Below are 16,380 nucleotides of genomic sequence, written 5' to 3' on the forward strand. Positions count from 1 at the left end.
AAGAAAGCAATGTTTTCGGTGCGGATCACTCGAACACCTAGGTGCAGACTGCCCCAAGAACAAATGCAGGAACTGCATGGCGGCAGGACATGCCCTAGCCCAGTGTGAGGCACCTTGCCTGAAATGTGGAAATACAACCCACAAGGTAGACGTTTGTCCCAACAGGACACAAGCAGAACGAATAGGAGGTGCTATATCGCCAACCCCAGCAACCACTCCAGTAAATAAACCTGAACCCGAAAAAAAGGACGACATTCTAGTTATAGGCAAACCGCAGAAGAGCCTAAAACAACGGAGCCGGAAGACTCCAGTCATTCAATCCCCAGCTATCGTGACAGTAACAACAGGAAATTAAGCCGCCACCACGAAAAACTCAGAATGGAAAATAAAGAAAAAAAAAGAAACGTAACACAAGGAAAACTCGCATCGAGACGGAAGAGTCCACAGAAGTAGAAGACATGGAAGCCAGCAACAACACAGAAAAAAGACCAATCAGCCCTGAAGAAGGAGAAACGAAGAGAACAAACCACATAACAGATGCCCAGAAGAAGTATCTGACTAAGAGGAAGAAAGGGAGATCAGAATAGAAAACCAAGAAGAGACTGAGGAATCAAGAAAAGGCAATATTACCTCAGCCGAGGAATCGGAGGAAGAATCCATCCCCGCCGTGGACGCCCAAAGGGTTCTAATGCGTTTAATCCCAGAAGACTCCGAGGTAATCCTCCAAAGGGCAATAGACAAAATAGGAGCCCCTTTACTCCTCCTCACAGGTCCTGAGACCATAAGCTTCGAATGGGGGAGACCTCTATATAGAAAGATTAAGTGAACTAAACCCAGCACAGCTAAAAGGAATCCCTGATTTAAACGAAGAAACGGAAAGGAGTCTGTATAAAGCTCTTCACCAAATAATAAATGGCCGGGAAAAAACAGTAGCTTCTCAAATCTTACAGAAAAATACAACAAAAAAAGAGTTAAGGGCAAACTAAAAACTTGTCCTCCTTTCAGGACCAACTAAATACTTAATTCTATTGTACAACTTGTTGGTTTCTCTAGTTCACTAAGGAGGGGTAGACCTGAGAACCCGGGCTGCGAAGGCTTACGTCGAGGCGGTGCAGCTCCTTGTGGGCTGCATCACTCGGGCTGGGTTTTTTCCCCAAACTCTCGGTTCTCTGGTCGATAAAGTCCACCTCAATACGGATCCCGCTATCGCATTTTTTTTTTCTTTTTTTTTTCTTTTTCAGTTGTAAGGCATAGTTTAAGAATAATCTAAGTTCCAAATTTTAACAAACGTTTTTCTTTTTTTTAGGGGTTACGAGATGACGTCTCCAGACACCTGGATTAATGTAACTAAAGTTATCTTTTTCGTATAAAGTGAAGTGTAAATTTTAAGTTGTTTTTTTTAGAACAGGTGTAAGGAGATTATGTTTTACAGACCTTTTAGCCACAACCTCTGGGTTACACAGCTAAACAGGTTGACTGAGGCCTCTTTTTACCTCCTACTATCCTACTCTACCTTTCTTTAACTTCCCCTATTACTACCTGCTGACCCTCAGCAATCTTTATACTCCAAAGGCCGATGATGAAAGACATGAACTCCCATTCTACCTACTCACTGATGAGACCCCAATGAGGGTGGAAACCGGTGCGGGGCGGATCTGGTTCTGAGAGGCTCCACTTGGAGGTGGGTTTTTGCCTGTCTCTGAGTGGGGCCACCACTGAGATTATGGATCTGCTTGGGGGTGGGGTGAGCTTGCCACTGGGTAGAGCCAATGCTGAGAAGTTCTTCTCGGTGACGGGGTGAGCCTGTCATCGAGTGGAACAACGCTGAGTTGGGCGATCTTTCGGGATCGTCTTATTTTTAGAGCCCGCTTCACCTATACATAAGGTTGAAACCGGTCTGGGTAGTGACCTTCTCTCATAATGTAGAACAGTAATACAGCTCCTAGGAGCTAAGTTCACATTATGGTTAAATATCAAGAATAGTGATCGGAGCTTGCTCCACCTTTGACATGAGTTGCCTCAGCTTGCACTACCTTAAGGGTCAGTTGCTGCAGTATCCAGGTATTTGCTTACGCTTGGAATCACCGAACTTTATATAGTTTCTACTATATTCGGCATGAAACTCTTTGAGTTTCTTATTCGGCTAAGAAACGACATGGGATGTAATATCCCCTAACTTAAACAAGTACTAGAGAATTTGCGGAAGTGGCTTGAGTAAGAGAGATTTAGTCCATATTTTGTGATCAGCCCTCAGCTTAACTACGATACTAAATATGCAATAACTTACCAAACTTTCGTGGTTGGGATTCACATAAAAACAAAAAACATTGTTGTTGCTAGTTTTCAATATTAGCTCAGTATTTATATACTTCTAATGATGAGTCTTTGAAACTAATTTAATAAAGCAAGGTATGTTTCACACTTTAGTGTATACTTCAAATATTTTTTAAACACTTCACCATCTATCATATCTTGTTGGAGAATAAGTATGCAAATATACCTTTTTATTATAATGAGTTGGTATTTACAGATATACTATAAAATGTTTCACTCTGTAAACAGTTGGTTTCGCTATCAATTGATCTATTTTTCAGGTCTGGAAAATGTGGAATTTGTTTTATCATCATTTTTAGGTAGATATTCTAGCGTTTATCTTATCTCAGTGTTGCACCATGACCTACTCAAATCAACTATTGTGACGATCAGCAGTGTTTTAATGCACTGTTTCGATGCTTGCTGAAAAATGCTCCTTTGGATTTTGTTCTTTATCGCCGATACTTTTACTCTTGGCAACGAAGAATGCTCTTTATACAACACCATAAATGAGTGTTCAGATATTAGCAGCTGTTTTTTAATTTCTGGTGATCGATCGTCTGATTTCTGTAGAAGAATAGTGTGTCCACCCATCACTTGTACCAATGGGGTTCTTGTAGCTGGTGGATCACTTTTTGGCTGCTGCAGTGTTTGCGTCAAGTTTCAAGGTGAGTTCCGTTTACACCACACGCCGAATGTGTATTGTTCCCATGCCCTGATAATCCAGTTAATGAAATAAAATACAAATACGACGAAGTTTAAGAAAACAACAGGACTTACTTTGCATTATTGTGCGCAAATGATAGCTGTATTACAAATGACCTTTTCTATTAGGATATATACGATGCTACACCTTTTAGTTGAAAGGTTTGCTTTCAGCTAAAAGGTGTAGCATAAATAGAGCACTCACCATTTGCAGGGAATAGTATATAGTTTGCTTATTATGTGTATTATACAGACTTTTTTGGCGGGGAAGGGTAGAAAACTATTTCTGTATGACATAGATAACGCTCTTAAAAATAAAATTGTACTTATCCTTGACATTTTCCACTATGGCACGACACTGAAACGCTGGAAAATACACTCGCTTTATATTTTTTTTATTTTTATCTTTTTTTCTTTATTGCACAACACGTTGCTAGAATAACATCCTAACGACAAACCTTAAAAATAACAGGAGTCTGACGTCATTGCGTAGTTTTGTTTTATTAAACAGTTTGCAATTTTAGAAAGGAAAGACTATGAGATCTACGCAATTGTGAAATTATCGTGATATCCACTGAAAACCTAAAGGATTAATACACATAGGAGGGAATCTAGTAGAAAACACTCATCGGCTTTTATATAGTTAGTGGTTTTGTTCCATTGCTCCTTCAAAGTATCAGTCAGTTCCACAGAGATTTGGGGGAGGAAGCATCAACCTATCAAATCACGTAACGTATTGAGATATACATATTAATATATTAAAAAATCCACTAACGCCGTTAATTCCCAAAGTGAGTAGGCGACACCACTTAGCCCTAAGTTTTGAAGAAGAGTAATATTATCTGAGATAGTCTGAGTTCTAGTCCGTCGGCCACCAGTCGAAGAAAGGCTTAGAAAAAGTTTATTTAGTCGGCAACCACAGTAGAATCGAACTCATGAACAGTCTTTCTTCGAGCCGCCTAGCACAATGGATGGAGACTCCATTTTCACAGGAGACTGCAGAACCTATAATCCACTCGCGTCACCTGTGGACAAAAGGTTAAAAAGAGAGAAGGGACTTGTGGATATTCTTTTTGGATAATAGAAAAGTTTTTCCAAGAGCATAGAGATGGATGGAATGAAATAGGAAGAAGAGTTAGAGATCTTTCCCCTTCCATTAGATATTAACAAATTCAACACCGATGCCATGACCTTTCCTGCTGATGGAACCGACTTTGTCTTCTTTGGCGTAATTATTTTGTTATGTAATTATTTGACTGACTTATGGACAAAAAAAAAAAAAGCTTTGTAATAGGATGTCATGTTGCAGACCTATCTATTCTGCAAATTGTTGACAAATTGGGCCATCCCAGGTCAAAATCAACATTATACTGAGATGGAAGTGCAGAAAGTCAATTGCAAGTGCTATTCGCAGTGGATGGCTCACCACACTCACCGAACGTGAGCGTAGAGTGCTACGATAGATATTATGTAAAAAGCGACATGTCGAATGCGGAGTTCTGGGCATCGACTGGAACACGAATCTGTACAAAAACATTCAGAAGCGAGGCTCGCAACATTTGATTCCATGGTAGGACCGCAGTATGGAAGCCCCACATTACCCGAACCAACATGCAGTGTCGTCTTCAGTGGAGCAAAGAGCGTGTACAGTAGGACATGGAAGCTTGGAAAGCTATGTTAGACCGACGAATCACGCTACACCCTCTACCGAGTAAATGGACGGCTGTGGCGGATGCCCGGTGAACGTCTCTTGCCAGTGTGCGTAATCCAAAGTATGAAATTCGGGGTTCATGGTATGGTCCTGGTTTGGTCTCGAACTTCAGTTTGTCGTGCCACGAACATTGAGCTCTGTGAGATATCTGAACATTTTGGACTATGCAATGCTTCCTACTTTGTGGCATTTCTACGGAACTGATCATTTTCAGCAAGACAATGCACCGTGTCATAAGGCTGCTATTGTAACTGCGTGGTTTGTAGATATGAACGTCACCACACTTGACTGGCCTCCACAGAGCCCTGATATTAGCCCTATTGAATATCTGTGGGATGAACTGGAGCACCGGGTGAGGTCAAAGAACCTCCGCCCCCACAACAGTTCAGGACCTCATTACACGCTTACAGGAAGAAATGTCCATTGATCGCTATCGTACGCTTGTGAAAAGTATGCCCTGTAGGAGTGCTGCAGTTATCGCAGCGAAAGGAGATCCTACATCTTATTAAGGCGGGCGCCATGACTGTTGTCTGTTGCCTCACACTGATGTCCGTTGACTTCTTTCCATCTTAGTTCAACAAAGGAAGGTCTTTATTATATACAGCGAAGTACATAAATAAAACCAGGCGGCAACTTTATCTCTATAACACCACCCTTGTTTATCAATGATTTGTCCTGAAGAAAAGATTTTTCAGATATCGCAGTAGCGGTCCTCCCACAGTTAATGTTTCGGGGATGAAGCTGATAAAAGTGTATGTGGGGAGAATAAAGACTACGTACATTTTACTTGGCATTTTGAAAGAAATAAAACCGTGTTAGTAATTGCAGCTAACATACTTATTTTGTGAAGAGTTTCCATACTCAGTTGTTTCGAAAGAAGCTCTAAGTTAGAAAGAGCTGGGTTGCAATCTCGTCTATGACGCGAAGAACCTTATAAGGAGCTTTTTTCAGTTAAAGATGAGTTAGTCTCATATAGAGTACAGTTTTTTTTGTTTTGTTTTTTTGTCCCTCAAAACATTAAACATAAAATGCTCTCCTAAGGGTGAAAAGAGTGGAAAGTCGTCTGTATTAATTGGCTGAAACTCCTAATTAAGGAATTCAACGTGTCTTGGATAGACAAGAATTGGATGGCTATTTTGAGTTTATCGGTTTGTAAAGACCAGTTTATTTGCTGTGATCCCCCCCTCCTCCCCATTTCTCACCAGTTCTGTGTATTTCTTCGTATTGTTTTTGAATATTAATTTTTTTTCCTTATTTATTTTTAAAATAAAAAGTGCACATTGAGCTCAGTAACCTTGCTTGTGTTTCGTTATATAAATGCTTCCTTATATACATGCTCTATTCATTATTTGAAAGTTAAAAAGATTGTTTCATACATCATTCTTCATATTTTCTTTGCAGAAGAAAATGAAAAATGTGAATCGTCTGTTGGAGGACAATCGAAGCTTCAGTGTAGGAAAGGGTTGAAATGTGAGGGTGGAATATGTAAAGAGGGTTAGTGAATTTTTTCTAATCCATACCTAACAGTAACTTCAAACTATGTTTGGGATTTGACTAAATATTGAATATTTTTGACAGAATTTTTGTCATTAAAGTACTTGACAATTATTAATTTCTTATAACAGCACACCCGCCCGATGAAGATGTCCTCCCTTGTTTAGCTGCAAGAGAACACCGTTATGAACTCATCAAAGAGAATCTCGATTATTCCGCACACTTGTGGATTCCCGACTGCGACGAGAATGGATTATATAAGCCAAAACAATGCAAAGGAAACAAGTAAGTTCTTTGTAACATCAATCCGTTATTGATTCTCTCTCTCTCTTACTCACACACTCATTAATTATTTGTGCATATTCAAATAACCGATGCCTTTCGTTGTAGTTGTATAGTCAATATTAATGCACTGTTTTGTGTTGTTGAAATATAACAGAAATATAATCACAAATGGGTAAGCAGTAAAAGATTAGAAGATGAAATAGAATATAAAAGAATAAGAGCCATAGCTAAAAGAGAAGTCAGAAAAAGATATAGAGAATCATGGAATAAATTTGTTTCTAATTTAGAACATGATTTATATAAAATAAGACCCAATGTATATAAGATTTTGAAACACCTAAATGCAGATACCAAAGAAAACATAAAATTGAACACTGAATTGAAATTAGAAGAATTTCTAAATTACTACACAGAACTGTGGACAGACAAATATTTTAAAAAAGACAACTGGCAAACAACTAACGAAAATGAAAAGGAAATAACTGAAGAAGAATTAGAAATCAGCCTGAAAGAAACAAGAAACGGAAAATCACCTGGAGAAGATAAGCTAGGTTCAGAACTATATAAATACGCAGGAACAAGATTCAAAGAAAGACTCTTATTATTTTTAAATAAAATTTACTCAACTGGTATCCCCCCCCCCCAATAGAATGGAAAAAGCAATTGTGATTCCTATCTTTAAGAAAGGTAATAGAGATGACCCTAAAAACTATAGAGGTATCAGTATACTAAATTCATGTTACAAAATATACAGCAGAATCTTAAATAACAAACTAATGAAATTATCCGAAAACTTTATTCTAGAGGTACAAAATGGATTTAGAAAAGGACGATCATGTATAGACCCAGCCTTCTGCCTAAAATTAATAGTAGAGAAAAGAAGAGAATATAATTTAGAAACACATATTGCATTTATTGACTTTGAAAAAGCATTTGACAAAGTTAAAAGAAACATATTATTTAACATATTAAAAGAAAGACAAATACCAAATAATATCCTAAAAGCTATCACAAGTATATATGAAAATAATCAAATTCAAATAAGATTAAATCACGAGCTATCATATACAAGAGAGATAAACCAAGGGGTTCGACAGGGATGTCCCCTCTCAGCAACTCTTTTTAATATCTACTTAAATGAAATAATAATAAAATGGAGTAAAAATTTACATCAAGAAATTAAACTTTCACCTACAGTTAACTTAAACACTCCTCTTTGCAGACGACCAAATAATAATTACAAATTCTGAAGATAACTTACAGAAAGCTATTTTAGATCTAAATGAGATATCCAAAGATTATGGTATGATAATATCAACAGAAAAATCAAAAACTATGGCCTTCAAAGGACAAGATCCAGCAAGAACTAAAATAGTAATAGATAACAAGATCTTAGAACAGGTGAATTCATTTAACTACATAGGATGTATGATCACATATGAAAAAGATATAAACGTAAAAATTGTAAAATATTTAAAAATAAGCGAAATCTGGACAATAAAACAAAAAGACAAACAAAGATTAACAACAGCAGAAATGAAGTTTATGAGAAAAACTGCAAAGTATACCCTATTTGATCACAAAAGAAACGAATATATTATGAAAGAATTAAACCAAGAACCAGTAATAGAAAAAATTAAAAAATATAAACATAAATGGATGGAACATGTTCAAAGAATGAAAACAGAAAGATGACCAAAACAAGCCTTAAAGTACAAGCCATTAGGAAAAAGAAAACCAGGACGTCCTCTTAAACGATTCAACGATGACTAAGGAACAGGCCATGCTAGGCCTAAATCCTTGATACGTATGATGATGATGAAATATAACACCGTATTTCTCTCCTGTGACAAAGCTGATTAGTCCCACATAAATAACTAGTTAGGTTATAAAGAACAAACAAATAAAAAAAAAAAAATTTGAAAATACGTGAAAATGTGCAGTACTAAAATAATGGCTTCCGCAACTGTTGTTCCTCAGTGTCTGGTTTGAGAACCCTTTTCACCCAGCCCATTTAACTCCTCATTTGAAAAATATACGTTATAAAGGCCTCTCACTCCTTTAGATGGGATTCAATCCTAGTTCTTTCCAACATCGTAATATATTACGATGTTTTCGAGGATGCTCCACGGTCGTCTTGGCAGAATGGTAGATCGGCTGTGTGTATGTCTGTGTTTGTTGAATTACGACGAGGAAAAAGGTTTTGAGATTTAGTGTCACTTTGGTTGTTTTGCAGGGTGAAAAACTCAAGTCTATGGGAGGAAAAAAAAGCATGCTATCCTCGTATGAGATCAGTTCACCTTCAATTGAATAATGCTCTTATAAAGGATCGATTCGCATCTTGGATGGGATTCTAACCCAGGCTTTCTAACAGAAGGATATCGTGGATACCGACCGAGCAGTAGAGGCTCAAATCTACTGATTTTGAGTTCGCTATTAATGCAGAAATAAGATAATAGATGAGTCTCCGTAGCTCAGTCGGTATAGACGAAGCCCTTAGGTCCGAAGACCTGGGTCCCATTTCCGTCTATGACGTGAGGAAAACCTTTATCTGGTCCCCTTCGACTAAAGGTGAGTTAGCAGGTCTCATACGGAGGTAGAGGGTTTTTAGTTCCTCAGAACAGACAAACCGGCCCCGTGAACACACGCATCTACAGACCTCTCCGGGAATAAGGATTGGCCGACCTATTCCGTGGGATTTCCGGTTTCGAATCCTAACAGGTCATTAGGCCTAATACGTAAAGGAAGAAGAAAATATGTTTACAATAAAATGGAATAAGTAAGGATAAGTGTTAACAGCAGTTTGAGGCTGGTGCATGCGCTTTGCAGTGCTGGACAAGCAACTATATTCTGTGGAAACACAAATGCCACCCCTGCAAACCGGTTCCGTAGATCCACTAGTTTATTCTCCATCTACTACAGCGCGTCTTTCGCTCTGAAGCTTCCCACTTATGCTCTTTCGATGACAATAAATAGTAGAGTTACATAATGATAAACAAGAATGATACAGCCTTGACCTTTTAGCAAAATAAAGCTATTTCATTATAAGGAGAAAGTTAAATGTTTTTTGGTGCCTAAGACAAAGGCTTCATTGTCTAGCTTCTGGCATTAGTCTTAGCTGAAATTCATTAATCGACGAAGATAAATTTTAATGTGACTCCCACTCAGAAAAGGTGGCAAACCTATGGTACATTAATAATACCGTGGATGGTTTAAGGAGGTTTTTAAATTATTTTTAAAAATTTATTTTTTAATTTCTAATATATTTTTCCACAAGCTAGAACTCCTGCTCTAGGGATGTATCAAGCCACTTAAGGCCTCCAATAAGCAGGGCCGACTCTACCGACGGTGCAACACGTGCATTTGCACGGTGCGACAAGTTTTTGGGAGCGGCAAAATCGGCCTAAAGTATACGAAAAATAAATCATAAAAAAAGTCATTTACTCCTTCTCTGTTAAAGTTTTATATAATAAAACTTCATTGTACTGCATATTTTTTTAAAAAATCATAATCATTTAAAATAATGTAGTATTATGTTGCGTTTAACATCGCACTCTCGGTGTTAATATCAGACGACGTGACTGTAATAGAACACCTATTTTGCATTCATTTCCGATTCCATTGTTGGCCGTGAGTTGACCTTGACTGAGGGTAAATCTCATTTAACCAATGAGGCCAAACGATCATAATGAGATAATTGGTTAAGAGTAAACCAATTAAAGAAATAGAATCAAAACACATAAATACAGACTGTATTTAAGTATTTTAATAATACAGTTGTGCAGTGATTGTTAATAATACTTTTTTGATACAGTTATTAGTATTTGGCTTTTAAAATAATTTTAACATTACTATATCTGATAAAATTTAGTATAATTTTTAAAATTCATACTTAAGAGGTCCTTTGATTAAAAAAAAAAAAAAAAAATCAGGCGCTGAATATCGCAAACGAAAATCGGAAAAAGAACGCGATATTCAGAAACAAAGCGGGGCTTTGCATAAATATCTAAAAACTGAAACATCTTAATGTAGTACAAGAGAAAATAAGCGAAAGGACCGAAACCAAAAATTCTGAGCTCATGGCAAGTACTTCTCATTGCCATCCCAGTAATGCCGATATTAGTAGCAATTTATTTTAATTACCCATGCAGATGCAAATTTCAGAACAAAATTCCACCATTAAAGGGTTAATTGTCTCTTTCTGTAAAAAATATAGTTTATGATCATTTTTCATTAACTTAAGAATTTTCATTAGCTAATGTTACTATTTAGAATTCATGATCAGACATGTTGAAGCCTAGCTTAACATCGTGGCTTTTAAGACGTCATTAAAAGTTTTTTAGGGGAAAGGGGCGTCAAAATATGCTATTGCACGGGGCGTCAAAATTCCTAGGGCAGGCACTGCCAATAAGTAGGGTAGTGGTCTCACACTAAGTAATGAAACTCATCTCCCACCTTAAAGCAGTCACAAATATCCGTACTCATGACAATTCGAACCTCTTAGCCTACTAGTTGGAGATCGAGTACGTCAACCCCACGGCTAACCAGTTCGGCCTGGTTTTGTTACGAAACGGTACCTTCATAGTCAGAAGATTGCGAAGCACAACAAAGCAGAATAGTTTTTAGAGAAGCAAATATTTGAATTGGCGTACTCAATGAAAGCTTTCTTTCAGAGCCCCCCCCCGCCCACCTCCAGCAATAATAGTTTCGGCACTGCTGGTATATTAAGCGATAAAACTCGATTAGCAATATGCCACTGTAGCTTCTAATCATTTTCCCACTCGACACGAGCAAACAGCTCGATCCAGCTACAAACTGCTCGTCACATTAAGTGACGGAATAGAATCTGGTCATGAGTTTTAGCCCCCCCCCCCCCTTTCATACAGTTGTACTTGTGAAAAGCACAGGTGATGTGACATTTTAAATCAGTGCATTTAACAGAGGATTCGAGCCAATTTATATTGATGAGGTGGTCTTCTGTGTCCAGTTTCTTACAAAAGTGGACTTGCTTGATTGAAATGAATGTCAACAGCATAGCTCAATCGGTAACGACAATGGCCTCTGGTCGGAAAGAACTGAAATCCAGTTTAGGATGCGAATACCCTTTATGAGGTCTTTTCAACTGAAGGTGAGTTAGCTGATTTGATGCGGAGGAGACTGGGTTTATCTCCCTTGAGATAGATAAACCAGACAGAGAATATGCTTATTTGACTGATGTATAGACATTGTCTATTTCATTATGTCTATACTATACATTGTCTTTATGTAAATAGGATTGACCGTCCTGTCATGGTGTTAATTCGGTTTCTCGGAAGCCAATTACTTAGTTGTGACAGGTCATGGATCCTAACACTGTTAAAGACGAAGTCAGCAGCACACTGAAATTACTTTGACCAGGCTGGCAGATATGAGAAAAGTTGGTAAACAGAGCATAACATCGTAAATACCCGAAGTTACAGGAACCTCCTTGATATTGTCGGTAACAATTCTTTGATTGTCACCGACAGAGCCAGAGGCTTACCTTCCGTCTAGCAGGTAAAAAATCTTTAGTTTTCGACTAAATAATTCACTTTCAGTCAACAACTAAGATTTTTTTTGCAGAGGTGAAAGAACTTTCTTCCTGGAAACTCAGGTCTTTCATCCCGCAAAACAAACCAGCCAGAGAAGACACACACAGTTAAAAACCAAAATATAAACGTTTTGTAGCTGTTTGTATACTTCGGCTGTAATTCAAAAACCCAACTCGAAATTACTTTCACGTCTGTAACTTATTAGTCGACTGTTTAGAGCAAAAAAAGAATTTAGTGAATTTTTATATTATTTCAGATTCGCTTCGCCAGTGTGGGAAATCTCTACCGATAATTATTGTCACAGGAACTTCTTACACTTGTTCGTAGTTATTAGACATTGTAGGCTGGACCCAGCATGCCACTCGAACACATAAAAACTGCTTGAAGCACCTTCCACGGTCGTAAATAGCAATATTGTGTTCGTGAGTGTGATCATTTCCTGCAAATAGGATCTATTTGGTAGTTCATAACTCAGTCTACTTGATGCCTATAGGCATGACCTCGATCCCTGAAAATGCGCAACTTTGAGTCCGGTTCTCAGACCGACAGAACCCCTGTAACAGTTGCTTGGATAGTGAATTTGAAAGACAAACAGGAGTGATTAAGGAATAAAAGAAAATGCACTACTTGGTATGAAAGTGGCATTAAAAAAAAAGGGGGGGGGTGAGAAAGTTCGCTTGCGATGTTTAATCTTTCTTCTCTGTGCACAATTACGAGTTGTAGCAACAGAATTATGTAAGATGTGAGCCAGTCAAGGACGAATCAAGGCATACGTTATTATACTAATAAGTCATGAAGAGGAAGAAGACGTTAGGATTATTTGTAAGACTAGTTAAACAAGGAGAGAAGTATCCGAGACAGCCATAAAGGTGTTTTCGTAACAGCATTATTCTATGGCGACGCCATTCATTATCAACTGAATGCAGTCATTTTTAGCTTATATAATGCGCAGTTTTCATTTGGCTTCATTTCTCATCGTCTCGAATAATCTCTTGCCTAAATTTTCCACTCGAAAATGGTCCGTCAGTTTCATCCTCACTAGAAGAAACAGATCGATTTAAAACCAAACTGACATCAGTAAAAAAATTTAGTAACTATTCCAAATTTAAATATTTCAAATGCCAAATTTGAATGAAATTACTCCACCTGAAGCAGAATTATATGCGCCCGAACAAAATGAATTTAAATAGATCTGCGCATTCGCGAAATGCATCTAAAAATAAAAAGACGATATTTTTATTAGGTGAGATAGGAATAACCAATGAAATTTATTTCTTGAAGTAGCAAGTAAAGTGGTTATTACCTATCGGATAAATTTATCTTTTTATTTGTTTCGTTTGCTGCCTCACGCTAGTTTTCTGCACGTGCATATGTTTTTTTATTAACTGATGTCATCAAATAACGCAAGGTATAATCCAATGGCTCCCAAACCGGGCCTTGTGTTACACACACTGCTTGGAAAGAAGTTAATGAACGCCCTAGTGTGAAGAACAAACAGCCATGGCGCCCACCTGAATAAGATGTAGGACCTCCTTTCGCTTCAATGACTCTGCAGCAATTCTACAGGGTCTGCTTTCCACAAGAGTATGACAGTGATCAATGGGGAATTTTGGACCATTCTTCCAGTAGGTATGTAGTGAGGTCCAGGACTGTTGTGGGGCAGATTGTCCCTTGACCTCACCTGTTAATCCCACAGATGTTTAATAGGACTGATATCAGGGCTTTCTGCAGGCCAGTCAAGTGTGGTGATGTTCATGTCCACAAACCACGCAGTTACAGCAGCCACCGTATGACACGGTGTATTTTGCCTAAAGAGACAATGGTCATTTGCGGAGAAATGCCACAGTTTTGTGGGGCTGTCCGTTGACTTCTTGCTAAGCAGTACACACACACCTGTCGACTCTCTGGATCGTTAGCAATCGAAATAAGTGAAGGATGTTTTGATCAAGTGTATTTAGGGGGCACAAAAATGGAAAGACTTTTGAACATTGATAACCACTTTGTAAACTGAGGCACTTGATATGAAATCAGTAGCCTTCATATATAAGTAGACTAGTCGTAAAGATACCATAGCGTACAAGCTTTTTTTGTTTATATTTGGGTCAAGGGTTAAAAGAAGAATATAATTTCTTGCCGAATATAATATACTTTGTAAACCGAAACGAAAGCTTTTAAATTATATTCGTGTGTGTGAGTGTGTGTGTTAAGCTTCACGATTAGGTTACTTGTCATAAAGAGACTGGTAGAGAAAATTCGGATAATCATTCGAAGAGATCGAAAGAAGTGAACACTTTTCTGCTAGCAGTAGGAAGTGCTCCAATTTAACACTGAACTCGAAAGAGCCCATTGTCAAATTATGGCTTATTTGCCAGGTCTGTTGATATTTAGCAGAACGAATGTACATCACGTATCGGCATTTTGGAATAATAGTTTTGCTGTGTCTTGAATGTCATTCACTCATACCTCGCTTGTGAATGCAGATCACAGCTTAACGCTGTGCACTGGAGGAAATGGATTTCAGGAACTAGATACATTCTTAAACGTTTTTATAATATATTACAAGCACAGACTTAGAGGTTCAGTTCTTAAGTCGACTGTGGATAGGAGAAGGATGCGAGTAGAAAGGTATGTATCCCCATAATGTCGCGTTTTATAGAGATATCAACAATTACGGTTCTTAAACCCTTCGTGAGTGGGAGTTACAAAAATCTGGCAAGTACCAATTATGAAAAGACATTATTTCTAAATGTAATTAAATATAGAAAAATTATTAATTTCTATTCAAAATAATAACTTTCTTCAAAGCAAATGAATATAGCACGTGCTACAAATGGGCTTTTTTTTTTTTTTTTTTTTTTTTTTTTTTTTTTTTTTTTTTTTTTGTAACTCCCACTCACGAAGGGTTGGGTTGTGGATGGGCTAAGAGTTCGAACACAGAAGGTTTCCGAGACGCTTTGAGTCTCCAGTAAACGAAACTGGCAGCCGGTTTCGTTTACTGGAGAGCAAAATCATTATCTGCTAGTGTCAACCAGGATGGCTTTTGCAATTTCACTGTCTCAGTTTGTATCTTCATTAGTGTAGCCTAATTTCACTAAACGATTGAACAAGGGGGTACTGCTGTACCTCTTTTATTCCGTCTACTTCTGTGGTTGATTTCCCCCCAGAACTATAACCTCCAGCTATTCAAGAAAAACATGAGCAGGTTCCTTGTTTCTCCCTGTCCCCCTACACAGTACACTTGCGCTATAATTTTGTGCTTGGTATTGATATACCATCCAAGTTTACGAATACTTTTTATCACCATTTTAATATCTTATTTAAGCAGTCCAATATTGAAAAGCAGAATTTAAAAAAATAATAAAAACAACTACATAAGATTTCAGAGCAGGGTTCCCAATTTTTTTTTTTTTTTTTTTTCTGTTATCTTTTCTTTTTCCCTAATCATCCCTTAGACATGGAAGGCGAATGATGTCTATCGCGCATTGAGGCTATGATCTCTGGGGGGGGGGGGGGAGGAATCTAGCCTTCTTCCCATTCCACTGGATGGCAAGGAAACAGTTGCACATTTGGGAAGCCAAATAGTTAATCAAATCATCCTATCAATGGCTAAACACCTTCTAGATCACGTGATCTGTAGTCCTGTTGCAAACTGTGGCATTTTTTTAATTCAGGTTCGTGTAGAAAGAGGCAGCGTAATGGGATTAATGAGAACTGCAGAAAATAATCTCCAGAAACACACTAATGTCCATAAAGGGCAACAACCATGAACTGCATCTTTTTGGACCCTTCTACCTTTAATATTTTTCAAATCAAAAATGACAAACATGGCGAACACAGGTAAATCCTCTGTAGATTAAAAAAAAAAAAAAAAATCTGCATTTAAACATAACCGTCTAAAAACACTAGTACTGTATGTCGCCCAAATTTAAACCTCAGCGAAGCTCATTTTCATCTATTATTCTAAAAACTGCACTCTTCCTCAATTCATCTCACCTTTTCTGTGCCTTTCAACAATTCTTTCAACCTTTAACTTTTGTGGTCTCTGAAACCACATCGCATTCCGATTACGAAAATGTACTTAACTTCATTCCATGCGTTTCATATCTGCTTCTATCTCCTGACTCATGAAACGGTTCCAAACTTTTTGACGTTCTTTTCACAAAATGCTTTTTGCTATCCAATTTCATTTTCTCTCTTGACTTGAAACCTGGAAAACATCAAAGCATTTCTTAGCAGAAACAACCTCATCTAAAGTAGCACATGTGTCAAGTGGAATTCCAGATAATTCTCATTATACCGTGG

General features: G+C 37.7%; 2 protein-coding genes across 2 annotated transcripts in view; one reads left to right on the forward strand and one right to left on the reverse strand.

The window, feature by feature from the left end:
• The window catches only part of LOC150098824 (uncharacterized), a 174,602-nt gene extending 172,219 nt beyond the window's left edge, over positions 1-2,383 (reverse strand). The window contains exon 1 of the mRNA XM_090405474.1: positions 2,288-2,383. The gene's annotated coding sequence lies outside the window, so the exon portion shown is untranslated. The remainder of the gene's footprint in view (positions 1-2,287) is intronic.
• Positions 2,384-2,702: 319 nt separating this feature from the next.
• LOC150098825 (thyroglobulin-like) overlaps positions 2,703-16,380 on the forward strand; it is a 64,157-nt gene continuing 50,479 nt past the window's right edge. The window contains exons 1-3 of the mRNA XM_090404703.1: positions 2,703-2,981; positions 6,131-6,223; positions 6,355-6,508. Of these exons, the coding sequence (XP_090260829.1) occupies positions 2,744-2,981; positions 6,131-6,223; positions 6,355-6,508 (485 nt within the window). The 5' untranslated portion in view covers positions 2,703-2,743. The remainder of the gene's footprint in view (positions 2,982-6,130; positions 6,224-6,354; positions 6,509-16,380) is intronic.

This window comes from Typopeltis vanoorti, chromosome 15, assembly GCF_054136105.1.
Source record: "Typopeltis vanoorti isolate ZY-2024b chromosome 15, IOZ_Tvanoo_1.0, whole genome shotgun sequence".
Taxonomy (NCBI): Eukaryota; Metazoa; Arthropoda; class Arachnida; order Uropygi; family Thelyphonidae; genus Typopeltis; species Typopeltis vanoorti.